Consider the following 13,194-nt stretch of genomic DNA (forward strand, 5'->3'; position numbering starts at 1 on the left):
CCGGCCGATAATTTATTGCAACTAAAAAAGGCTAACTGTGTATCTCCAAACACAGTGTTGAGCTGCTCCCCAAAGTTAATAATAAGTACCTCCAGGACGGCAAATAAACTACCTAACTTAGTACCTTAAAGTACCAGTAGAGTGGAAAAACAAGTTGCCTACATATTGACACTGTTATCAGATATATTTGATTTATGACACCAAAAGACTTTCAAAGTTTGCGAATAAATACATATGATAAAAATAGTATCAATCTCAGGGTTTCCCCTAGACTGCCAAAATACCTGCGGTGGTGGGGGTGTGTTATGGGCATGGTCGCCATGACGGCAGACTAATTCGCATAATTTGCTCTGGTGATATTTTTCTTCTTTTAAAAAGGCTCAAAAAATGTACACATACATTTAAAAATAAATCTTATTCATTATTTTTAATTTCACATTTTTTTAAATCATTTTGCCATATTTTCAATTTTTGCTGCTTATTGTAGAATTTATTATGTTGAAAAGTTTTCAAGTGTCTAGAGACTTTTAATGAGTTTTTTATTACAAACATCTAGCATTTTTTTCTGGTGTTATTATAAAATATTCTCATGTTCAGAGACTACTTCTGTCCCTCGATGTCCCTGACGAAAGAGGCGAGCTGCCACGAGCATGACATTTTTTTTTGCTCTATGCTTTTTTAACCTGTAAAACAATTTAAAAGTTGTTGAAAACGTACTATATAAATAAAGTTGACTTGACTTGACATCACACTTGCTTTGCGGTGTTGTTAAAGTTTGACTTTCTCTCCTTAAAAGCCGCCACTGTCCTCTTAATATTTGCACATTTTGTAGATGGCTGTCTTTGGGTATATCTGGGATATATTAAAATTACATCAACATTGCAGACATGCAGACCATGCTCCAGGCAATGACGTGCGTTTTGTTTACATCCGGTTTCGGCAGTGCGGTAACAATGGCTTTATCCTTTTAACATTGGGAACACTATAATAATTATTCCCACGTTAATCAACATTAAACTGCCTCAAGTTGTTTCTCAGATTAAATAAAATGACAAAACTTTTCTTCTACATATAAAAAGTGCAACATTAAACAGTTTCAAGTCAACTCATCATGCTTAATTTATTACAGCATTTGGGAAGCCTGTAGTCTATTTTTATTACGTAAATGTTATATTTTTATCAACATATGATAGCAGGGACCCTGCCATTCAAAACTAGACTGCTGCATTACTAATGATTAATGTAACTATAGCTGAAAAAAATGGTACAATAGCAATATTAGAGACTATTCATCCCTGAACACCATGGAGTTCATGTAGGCTTAATGATGCAGTTACATTATTATATCAACTATCAGAGACAGAAACTCTTCATTTAACATAATGTCCTTTTTTGCTGCTTCAACACAGCTCAATCAACACAGAAAAAGGTAAAGTGAAATAACAGACAGACAGGGCTTTGCGGTCCGTAACACACACACACCGCAAAATGAGCTAACGTTACGCTAAAAGCGAATAAGCCTTCACCTCAAGCCAGGACTGCGAGCGAGCTGAGCTGCCTTTTATATTTCTAGAAGGTAAACGGGCTCATAGTGATGTTACTAGTAGTTGACTGGGAGGTGTTTATTATAATTTGGGGAGAGTCCGCTGCCTGACGCTTACCTGCTAAACGCTAAGCACTGACTACATACACAAGGGGACTTCCGGTTAAGATGTGAAGGAGGGAGGACGCGTCCGAGCGACTCTCCGTGAATTTGACACTCAAATTGTATAAAAACCACATATTGTGAGGAAATTCGAGTTGAAAGGAGAACATAAGTGATTATAGGCACACTATGGCTTCGCGGGGCGGCAAAACTCCACAGCAGGGGATAAAGGCGCACTTTACTCGGCATAGTAAAACTACCACTACAAACAGTGGGACTAGCTTAGCCTCTCCAGCTAGTAGCTCAGTAGCTGCTAAAGAGGCTAATGCTGGTAGCATGACCGCAGCCAGCCTACCCCCAGAAATGGAGAGCCTACACCGACTCATGACCGCATCAATGGAGAATATAATAGCTCCGCTGAAGAGGACCATGGATGAAGTGAAGATAATTGTGGAGGATCAAGGCAAAAGGATCGTCGACTTGGAAGAAAACGCAACGCAGCTAACTGAACGAGTCACCGCTCTTGAGGCTATATGTGAGCAGCTCTTGACCCAGAACGAGTCACTGAACGAACGCATGGAAGACGCCTCTAACAGGTCTAGACGCTGCAACCTGCGCGTCACGAACGTACTACCGAGTCCTGGGGAAAGGAACGACTGTGTTCAATTCATGCAAAACTTTTTTGCCACAGTACTTGGGGACGTGTTCACCGAGCCACCCATACTAGACAGAGCGCACAGGATCGGTAAGGAAAATCCGGGGCCCAACCCGAGGCCTAGAGTGATGATTGTCCGCTTCCATTACTTTCAGGACAAGATGCGTGCACTACGGGCAGACAGGAGCCTGCTACAATGGAAGGGACAGAAAATTATGCTCTATCCAGATTATGCGCCAGCTACTGTGAAACTTCGTGCCACATTCACCAAGGTAAAAGCTCAAATGTGGAAGAAGAATGTCCGATTCCGCCTCGTCTTTCCAGCTGTTTTAAAGGTGGAATTTAAAAACAAAACGCATGCATTCAAGACCGCTGATGAAGCACAACGATTCTATGACCGGCGTATAGCCAGACTCCCGGACATGGAGAGAAACACAACTACCAAACCAGCGAGAAGAGGGCGCGCCACCACCCAGGAGAGAGGCGACACCGGCCGGGAGAGAGAGGAGGAGAACGGCGCTGGACTAGGCAACGAAGAGGATGGAACGCACGGGAAGAACGGTCCGGGAGGAGAGGACGAGGCGATGGGAGGCATCAGCGTGGAAGGAGAATATAACGACGAGGTGAACGACGGCGAAGAAGAAGACGGCGGCAGCGGCAGCGAGTCCGGAGACAACATGGGGGCTCTGGACGAGAATGACGGTACTGAGTAGCATTGATCCGAGAAATGGGGTAAGAACACCACTACAACTGACACTTATGTAAATAGACACATCCACGGTTGCCTGCCAAGGAAATGGACACATTGAAGGGAATAGACTGATGGGAAACGGACAGAGATTTACTTTCTTTTGGACTTTTGCAAGAACTTGGGACTCACGGGGGGGAGGGGGATGGTCAGGGGAAATAAGGGAAACGCTGGTATGGTTTATTGGTTTAGTCTATGTTTGAACTCTCATTCTATAAGATATTAGATCTGGAATCAGATAGAATACAAACCTTTTTTTTTGTTTTGTTCTGTTTGTGTGTGTGTGTGTGTATGTGGGTGTGTGTGTGTGTGGGTGTGTGCGTGTGTGTGTATCCATTCATACATATGTGTGTGGGTGCGTGCGTGAGTATCCACATCAGGACATGGATCGTGTGTGGGTGCTTTTGTGGGAATGTGGGCAAGTTCGCAGGTTTTTGTATGCATATGTATGTGTGAATGGGATTTTACGTGGGTATCTGATAAACATTTAGAAGCACTACATGTTTGTAATGATCCTTTATGTATTTTACTGTAAACCTTTTTTATATATATTTTCCACGGAGGGAGAGAGGAAAGATGACGGTATAAGGGAGAATGTATAATATTTAAGGGACTAAATTGGTTGAACATTGGATATCATACAGGCGACAAAACATTATGGAACCTGATCTGTACAGGGTTCAACTTGAATATCTTTTCATACTCTTGTGTACTAAAAGAGGGATTTGGAAGGCATTTCCCCTTCGTCTCAGCTCGACTGTTGTCTCTGCTTTCACCACCTATTTCCCTCTCTCCCTCTATATTTTTCTATTTGTTTATATTTTTTATTATTTTCTATTTTATTACTCAGTTGTACTGCATATATGTTGAGGATGAGACCGATCTATATATACATCAATATTATGGATAAGTTGTTGACTTTGTTTTACACTGGACATGCTAGCGTAGAGGGGCTCCCCTGTCCTCGTTCCCGGTGGGCTTGTCTCCGGGGCGCTGTGGTGGGTGCTGCCGTAGCTGGGTCGACGGCCGGTTTAGTGTTGTGGTGCTGCGGTGGCGCCCGTTGGGGCGCTCGGGAGACGGGTCTATACGTACCCTGGTGCAATGGAAGTAGTTTGATATGCGAAATGAATACTACCACATTCCTTTTTTCAAGTGAATATATGCGTGGTTGTGGGTGAGTGCGTATATGTATTTACATGTATGTGCACATATAGGTCCGCATATATATTACCGGTTTTTTTCTGTTTTGTTTTTTTGTCTCTCATGTTCAAAAAAGAACACTGGTTACTAGGTAGTATAACTAGGAATATGCTCTCTGTCCTGATATAGATATAATCCCAGAGATTTAACTTTGATATAGAATCATGAACCGTGGATATTGATACTTTTTGTTTTCTTATTGGAACATTGACTTTTCTCCTATATACCCTCTTAGGGGTTTTTGTTTATCTTTTCTTTTATTCTAACTCACAATGTTATGGTTGAGGGACCTGTGTAGAGGAGAGTCGCTCGCTGTGCGATAGAGATAGGAAATGGTTAAAGCTAGCCAGGTTGAGGATTGGAGAGGATCACGCGAGCGAGCCTCTGTACCTTGGGGGTCATCTTTTGTTTCTTGTTTTATTTTTATTTTTATTTTCTTCATTATTCAAAAAAATTTAACTGAAACATGCAACAGACGTGATACAGGGAAGACAGAAAAAGTACGAAAGGAAAACCTTTATGCAAAGTAATGAAGTAAGGGTGGTGTCATTGAATGTTAATGGGTTAAACAATCCGATTAAGAGAAGCAAAGTCTTGGCTAAATTCAAAAAGGAAAAGATGCAGGTAATATATTTACAGGAAACGCACTTATCTAAACAGGAACATGAAAAATTCAGGAAACTCGGGTACAACAATACATTTTACAGTACATTCTTAAAACAGAGTAATAGGAGGGGTGTCGCCATATTAATATCGAACTCAGTTAAATTTGAATTAATCAAGGAAATATGTGATAAAGAGGGGAGATATATAATAGTGAAAGGGAAATTGGAAAACCAAACAGTAACGTTAATTAATGTCTATGTCCCCCCAGATAGCGGTAAATCCACGTATGAGAAAATATTTGATGTTATTAACAAAGAAGCAGAGGGGGTTTGGCTGTGTGGAGGTGACATTAATCTGACTTTGAATTATAACTTAGACACGACAAGCACGATTAGAAGTAAGGAACACATTAGCAAATATGTGAACATAATGATGAAGGAATTGGGAATAATAGACATATGGAGAGAACTACACCCGTTGGAGAAGGACTATACTCATTACTCAGCACCACATCAAATGTACAGTAGAATAGATATGTATCTGATGAACAAAGAAGAAATACACAGAGTGAAGGAGTGCAACATAGGAGTAACGGATCTCTCAGACCATAGTGCCATATACTTGACAATTCATCTAAATAGTAGGAAGAAAAACACGTTATGGAGATTGAATGTGGGCATCCTGAATAGTGAAAGTGTGATAGAATCAACAAAAAAAGATATAACCTCATATTTAGAAGAGAATGATAACGGGGAGGTGGAGCCGACAATTTTATGGGATGCCCTGAAGGCGGTCTTAAGGGGGAAGTTGATAGCTCAAACATCTTTTATGAAAAAGGCAAGATTAGAATTATATCAAAAACGAATCGGAAAATTGAAAGATTTGGAACAACAACATAAAACAGTGGGAACCTCTGAGATAATGGATCAGATTAAAGACATGAGAAAAAAAGTAAACGAAATGCTTATGGATGAGGTCGAAAAAAAGACCAGGTTTGTGAAACAAACATACTACGAGGGAGGCTCTAAAGCAACAAAGATGTTAGCTAGGAGACTGAAAAAACAACAAACATTAAATAATATTCACAAAATAAGGGACCCCAAGACCAACAACCTATTATACGATCCAGAAGCGATTGAAAACGTATTTGAAAATTATTATCGAACACTATATACACAACCAGTTGCGGCAAGAGAGGAGGAAATGGAACTTCTCTTAAATTCATTGGACCTGCCTTCATTGGGAGTTAGCCAAAACAAGATGCTAAACGCTAATATAACAATGGGGGAAATTGAAGAAGCAATACAAAGGACCAAAAATAACAAATCCCCGGGGACAGATGGCTTTAGTGCCGAATTTTACAAGACATTTAAAGAAGAGTTGATTCCCTTATTACAGACCTCCTTTAATTACACCCTTAAAAAAGGAAAAATTCCCCCCTCATGGAAAGAAGCGATTATATCAGTAATACATAAAGAAGGTAAAGATAAAGAAGACTGTAACAATTATAGACCTATTTCGCTACTGAATGTGGACTACAAGTTGTATACATCTATTATTTCAAAAAGGTTTGAAAACTTTATGTCGGATCTAATAGAGGACTGCCAAACTGGATTTATTAGGGAAAGACAAACTCAGGATAACATAAGGAGAGCCTTACATTTAGTTGATGAAATACAGAAGACAAAAACAAGTGCTATGCTCGTGAGTGTTGATGCTCACAAAGCATTCGACAGTGTAAATTGGTTATACCTGTATAAAGTAATGGAAAGACTAGGCTTTAACAAAAAATCAGTACAGATAATAAAGTCACTATACCAAGAACCATCAGCTAGAGTCAAAATAAATGGAAGTCTTTCGAAAAGCTTCAAATTGGAGAGGTCTACCAGGCAGGGTTGCTGTTTATCCCCGACGTTATTCGCATTATTTATAGAACCATTAGCCCAACTGATTAGAGAAAACAAGGAAATTAAAGGTATACAGATTAGACATAATGAACACAAGGTGGGGCTTTTTGCAGACGATGTACTGATCTATCTCCGAGATCCAGAAGAAACATTCCCTAGATTAATGAGAACCCTCGAAGATTATGGACGATATTCGGGGTATAAGTTAAATGTCACAAAAACACAAATATTATTGTTAAACTATAACCCCTCATTAGAAATTAGAGAGACGTATAAACTAAATTGGGACCTGGAAATGGTCAAATATTTGGGAGTTAATATAACAAAGGAAAGAGATAAACTATATGAAGCCAACTATGGGTCGATAAATCTGAGGCTTAAAATGGATCTGGAGAGATGGTCAGTGCTGTGTCTGGACTTAAGCTCAAGAATAGAAATAATCAAGATGAATGTGTTGCCGAGATTCTTGTACTTGTTTCAATCCCTACCAGTAGCAGTACCACAAATACAATTTGATGAGTGGGATAAAAATATATCGAGATTCATATGGGGGGGTAAAAGACCCAGAATTAGGTTCGAAACTCTCCAGCTGCCCAAGGTAAAAGGGGGAATGGCATTGCCAAATCTGAAAGAATATTTCCATGCAGCCCAACTTCGGTATCTAGTATGCTGGTGTAGACCAGAATACGAAGCGAAATGGAAGGGAATTGAATTAGACCAGGGGAGAGATCTTATCCAAAACTTGTTGGCAAATAAAACAATAGAAAAGAGAGTAGAGGCAGAACTGAGTCCGATTACTAAATTTACAATTGGAATTTGGAATAATATCTCAAAAAAATACAAATTAGAGGATGAAAGAAAGATACTAGGATGGTTGACACGTGATCCCAATTTCAAGCCTGGGTTCGAAGATCATGGGTTTAAACAGTGGGAACGAAAAGGCTTGACGGCAATGTGCACACTGTTGGAAGATGGGCAGATGAGGAGTTTCGAAGACCTACGGGCGACATATGATCTAGACAAACATGAGTTCTTCCGGTATTTACAGATAAGGGACTACTATATTAAAAAAATTAAAAGGGCATCAATGAACCCGCTAATTAGAATAATGGTACAAGCTTATAATAATAAAAAAGGTAGAGTGATCTCAGCTGTTTACCAGGGATTGATGACAAGCAAGGGGACTTCAACCATGTACATTAAAGAGAAATGGGAAAGAGGATTTGGGGAGCAGATCACTGAAAAGGACTGGTATAATATTTGTAAAACGCAGTGCACGGCCACGAGTTCTAGGGTATGGAGGGAGTTTTGCTGGAAAAACATGACTAGATACTTTATAACTCCAAAAATAAGCGGAAGAGTCGCAGCAAAGAAACAACCATGTTGGAGGCTATGTGGAAATATGGACGCTGACCACGAACATGTGTTCTGGAACTGTCCCAATATTGAAAAATATTGGTATGACGTGTGGTCAGTGATAAAAGAAGTACTACAATATGACATTCCAAAAACAAGTATGATACTATACTTGGGAAACTTGACGCAGGAATATATGCAATTCGATGATTTCTATTTAGTCAAGGTTTTGTTAGCAGCCAGCAAAAAGGCAATTACAAGACTGTGGCGTAGTAGCAGCTCACCGACCTGTGAACAGTGGCTGTGCATTGTGGAAGAACTATATGTAATGGAAAGATTTACACATAGACTCAGAATACAGGAGGAACTATTTCTTGAGAAATGGACAAAATGGACTGAATACAAAACTCAGGAAAATGACACCACAAATGCTTGATATGGAATATAAATTGACTATGTATATATTGTAAGATGTTGACCCTGTTGATATATGTATGCATGTGACAGAATAAAAATTTAAGTTTAAAAAAAAAAAAGCACTGACTACATGCGCTTTGAATACGCACTGCTGATTGGCTGTTACCGCTCTGTATGTAACCAATCAGATGGTTGTGTGGGTGGGACAATGCTGGGTGCTGTGTACTGACAGCAGAGACAGGCAGAAGGAAGCGGAGCAACTTGTTAAGACTTTAGCTTAGCTTAATATGTTCGTGTGGAAACTCGTTCGGTACACTTCCGAACCGAACACCCCGTGCCAAAACGGTTCAATACAAATACACATACCGTTACACCCCTAATATATATATGTATATATATATAAAAATAACCTATTGATATATATCTATATGTATGGATAGATAGATAGATAGATATAAGTGTACGGTAACGACCAGCTGGTCTTAATGTTTTATGTAAGTGTGGTTTGGATTTAATGTCAGTTTTTTCCCCATGTTTGCAAACACATCGTCTGTGCCTGAAAGGTGATTGCGGAGAATGAGCAAGTGTTGTGTGTATGGGGAAGCGCAGACCCACAGAGACGAAAGTGTTTGCACGCAAGGTAAAACCTGTTGGAAGTGTGCCTTTTGTTATCGTAACTTTGGTAAGAAAAGTTACAAATAGCGTCAGAATTCTTCTTTAAAAAGGAGTAGTAGATAGTAGTTTTTACTTTTGCTTAGTTATTGTGTACAACTGACTTTTCGAACAGTTGCAATAAATGAAAATAAGTGGTTTAAATATTGTGTTGATATTGTTAAAACTGTCAATAGCACTCACAATAAATACATTTAAAAATATAGGTTATACATGTGCTCAACAGCATACATCACTAATGAGAATATCCCAAAATTTTGTTATTGTAGGTGTATTCTCATCATCCATCCATCCATCCATTTTCTACTGCTTGTCCCTTTTGGGGTTGCAGGGGGTGCTGGAGCCTATCTCAGCTGCATTCGGTCAGAAGGCAGGGTACACCCAGGACAAGTCGCCACCTCATCGAGACAGTCATTATTTTAAAAAAAAAAAAACTAGCAGCTTTAACTTGCAAAGACGAAGGTGGACAAAGGGGATACTTTGCGGTGGTTGCTGAATTGCCCATGCAAATGCAAACAAGGACCACCTGTTCATTTGAATTCACACAACAACACTGTAAAACAGCACTCATTTGCCTGGAACAATAGGAAGCACAAGTGGCACACTTAAAGCTGCAAAACCTTACATAATACCGATGGAAAGAGCCTGTAGAAAAGATTACTTATGAGCAAGGGTCATAATGATACAGGCAGTGGCTCTTGTGGCTCAATAGAATGCAATCAATAATTGCCCTGGGTTGCATGCAGTTAGGGCCAAGCTGCAGAGTACGGTGGGGACAAGCGTGAGTCTTAACACAGTACATTGTACAAAGTGTGACAAAATTTTTAATATATGAAGCTGTGCAGAGTGAGCAAAAACATATGAGTCAATATTACTCAATAAGTATGTCATTAATTGCATTTTAATGTTGTCAAATCATCGCCGCATACAATTGCAATTGAATAACAAGTTAGTATGTGTTAACTAAACAATGTCCTCAGTTGCATATTTTATCTTTGCACATTTTCCTTTGAACTGTATATAAATATTTTTTTTTTGGTGATGATTATTCGCCGAGAATGGAAGGAAATAGTTGAAACATGTGGAAGCATACCTAATTCATAATGCTGGAAGCACAATAACGTGGAATCAATGGAAGAACGGTGCTTCGGGATCTGACGTCACTTCCGTTCGCGTCACAAATGGCGGGGGGATGGGCAAGGAGAGTAGTTAGCTAGCTAGCTGGTATAATGAGCGTTTTTAGACGTATCCGTGCTCAATAACAATGCACACGGCCGGCTGTTGAGAGCCACCCGGTTGTTCGGTACACCGAAGCCGACTTTCGGTCTCGTTTTACACAGCTAAACGCGCTATGAGAAGTAGACGGGAACCGGAGCACATCAACACACACACACACACACACACACCTTTCCCCCCTCTATTTCCCCGCGACAATACAGGAAGGATAATTAGACCGTACATACCTCTGAAGTGCATTAGAGCCACCGGCTGAAAAGGCCCATTGGAATTAGGTGCATCCACAACCATTCTGTCTGCAGGTTTATTGCATGTCAACATGTAAACCTCAACCAGGAAGGCGATCCGCTCACTCAGGGCGAGAGGCCAGCCTCCATTTTAACACAAAGCAGATCAGAAAATGAAGCTCCCTGCCGCTGGAGGGAATAGCTACTTTGTGACGTCACTGGCCCAGGGAGGCCGCCGATTGGCTGAGCCCGGACCGCTGCGGTGCAATAGGAAACGAGGCTCCCGCCATTGGGGGAAAGCGATTGGCTGAGAGTGGGTGGAATTTGGTAGCTTAGTCCCGCCCCCCAAGTTGCTAGCGCCTGGTGACGCTATGTGCTCGGGAGCCAGGCCGTACTACACATCATAGAGAAAGCTCCATTTGAACGCAATTGCACACCTTGGCCGTTTTTTTAGGGATATTGAACGTTATCTGTCTGAGCATTTTGGAGCCGGAAGGGGGCATAAAGAGAATCTTTGAAGCAAAACTACATTTCTACTAATGCATGCTTCAAGGATAGAGGACTTATCAGGGGTGTCCAAAGTGCGGCCCGGGGGCCATTTACGGCCCGCAGCTAATTGTTTACCGGCCCGCCACACATTCTGGAAATACTATTGTAAAAATAAAAAAGAACATTAAAAAAAGTGGAATGAGGTGAAATCTAGCTAGAAAAAGTTGCAATGTTGACACAAAAGCTGCCATGCAGGCTGTTTTTTTTGTTTGTCTATCTTTATTTTTCTTTTTTTGTCATTGCTCAAAAAAAAAAAAATAATGACAAAAAATCCATGTTATAATGAATTATTTTCAGGGCTCCAATTACTTCAAATATTTCACTTTAAAATGTTTTATGTTGTAAATATTGCATATAATGTGTAGTAGCCATATAAAAACATCAAAGTTTTCTTTGACAAAAGCGCATAAAACAAACAAAATAATAGTTCCAGCATAAAATCGACAGATATATCTGAAGTTGATCTCGTAACTTAAGTGTTGAAAGTAAAAGAAAAACCTAATAAAAATGTATCACTTTATGAGTGGGGCACCTTTTGGACCCTAAATATATTTAGTGATTTTTTATTTATCTTTTCACTGTGATTACTCAAAAATATGAAAGAATCAATAAATCAATGGTGTCCTGCATTATTGATCTTTTAGGGCTCTAATTACTGAATACTGCATATTTCAGTTTTACTATAAAAAAACTAAGTTGTTTTTGACAGAAAAGCCATAAAACATTTTTTTTAATTTGAAGTTGATATCGAGATTTACTGTAAGCGTTAAATAATAAAAAAAAATAATAATAATCTGATTTATTTTTAACATTTTAATGACTGAGAACCTTTATGGTCCCCGGGACCCCTAAAGGTAAAATAAATTTAAAAAATGCATATATTTTGTAATGGTTTGAAAATGAAAAATATCAAAATGGCCCCCACATGCTTTAATTTGGACACCCCTGACTTATGTGGATTGTGGATTGAAGTGACTAATAAAACCAGGCAAGAAGAAACTATTTAAAATGGGATGAGGAGAATCGAATGAGGGGCTTTCAGCAAGAATGTAAATTGCAAGATGACTGGCTGTCACACTAAAGTGCGACGAGAGTTATTGTTGCCCACTCACCAAAATATATATATTTTTTGCAACATGACATTGCTGTGCAGCAAAAAAAAAGGAAAGTGTGTGAGTCACTCTCTGCATAAGAGGGGAAGGCACAATTTGCTGCATTATTTCATATATATATATATATATATGAGGGACGGCGTGGCGAAGTTGGTAGAGTGGCCGTGCCAGCAATCGGAGGGTTGCTGGTTACTGGGGTTCAATCCCCACCTTCTACCATCCTAGTCACGTCCTTTGTGTCCTTGGGCAAGACACTTCACCCTTGCTCCTGATGGCTGCTGGTTAGCGCCTTGCATGGCAGCTCCCGCTATCAGTGTGTGAATGTGTGTGTGAATGGGTGAATGTGGAAATACTGTCAAAGCGCTTTGAGTACCTTGAAGGTAGAAAAGCGCTATACAAGTATAACCCATTTATCATTATTTATATTCTGAACAGAAACACAAATCAAAAAGTTGACCTTTGCCAATAAATGAAATGGCTATTTAACAATCAATAAACAAAATTGTTTCCACTGTCAGTTTAGTAAGCTGACCCTGGACTCGTTTAAGAAAGACTGTCATGGACACCAGTGTTTTTCAACCACTGTGCCGCGGCACACTAGTGTGCCGTGAGATACAGTCTGGTGTGCCGTGGGAGATTATCTAATTTCACATATTTGGGTTAAAGACATTTTTTGCAAACCAGTAATTATAGTTTACAAATGATGTGTTGTTGTTGAGTGTCGGTGCTGTCTAGAGCTCAGCAGAGTAACCGTGTAATACTCTTCCATATCAGTAGGTGGCAGCCGGTAGCTAATTACTTTGTAAATGCAGGTAAAAAGGTGTTTGATGCTAAAACAAAAAATAAACAAAAGGTGAGTGCCCT

General features: G+C 39.8%; 2 protein-coding genes across 4 annotated transcripts in view; one reads left to right on the forward strand and one right to left on the reverse strand.

The window, feature by feature from the left end:
* Positions 1 to 13,194, reverse strand: part of ppp2r5ca (protein phosphatase 2, regulatory subunit B', gamma a) — a 99,637-nt gene that overhangs the window by 66,349 nt on the left and 20,094 nt on the right. Inside the window, exon 1 of one of the 2 annotated variants that reach the window (XM_062041530.1) lies at positions 10,670 to 10,886. The exons of the other annotated variant lie outside the window; for it this stretch is intronic. Coding sequence (XP_061897514.1) covers positions 10,670 to 10,763 — 94 coding nt within the window. The 5' untranslated portion in view covers positions 10,764 to 10,886. Of the gene's footprint in view, positions 1 to 10,669; positions 10,887 to 13,194 lie in introns of those variants that run through there. 2 annotated transcript variants of the gene reach the window in all.
* Positions 1,949 to 3,466, forward strand: LOC133645613 (uncharacterized). Of its 2 annotated transcripts, XM_062040458.1 has the most exons (3): positions 1,949 to 2,390; positions 2,456 to 2,572; positions 2,709 to 3,466. In XM_062040458.1, the coding sequence occupies exons 1-3, from the start codon at positions 1,982 to 1,984 to the stop codon at positions 3,011 to 3,013; spliced, it is 831 nt and encodes a 276-aa protein (XP_061896442.1). In that variant the 5' UTR covers positions 1,949 to 1,981; the 3' UTR covers positions 3,014 to 3,466. The 2 variants fall into 2 exon arrangements, with proteins under 2 accessions (XP_061896442.1, XP_061896441.1); XM_062040457.1 differs by having other exon boundaries at positions 1,949 to 2,572; positions 2,669 to 3,466.

Source organism: Entelurus aequoreus, linkage group LG03, assembly GCF_033978785.1.
Source record: "Entelurus aequoreus isolate RoL-2023_Sb linkage group LG03, RoL_Eaeq_v1.1, whole genome shotgun sequence".
NCBI classification, from domain to species: Eukaryota; Metazoa; Chordata; class Actinopteri; order Syngnathiformes; family Syngnathidae; genus Entelurus; species Entelurus aequoreus.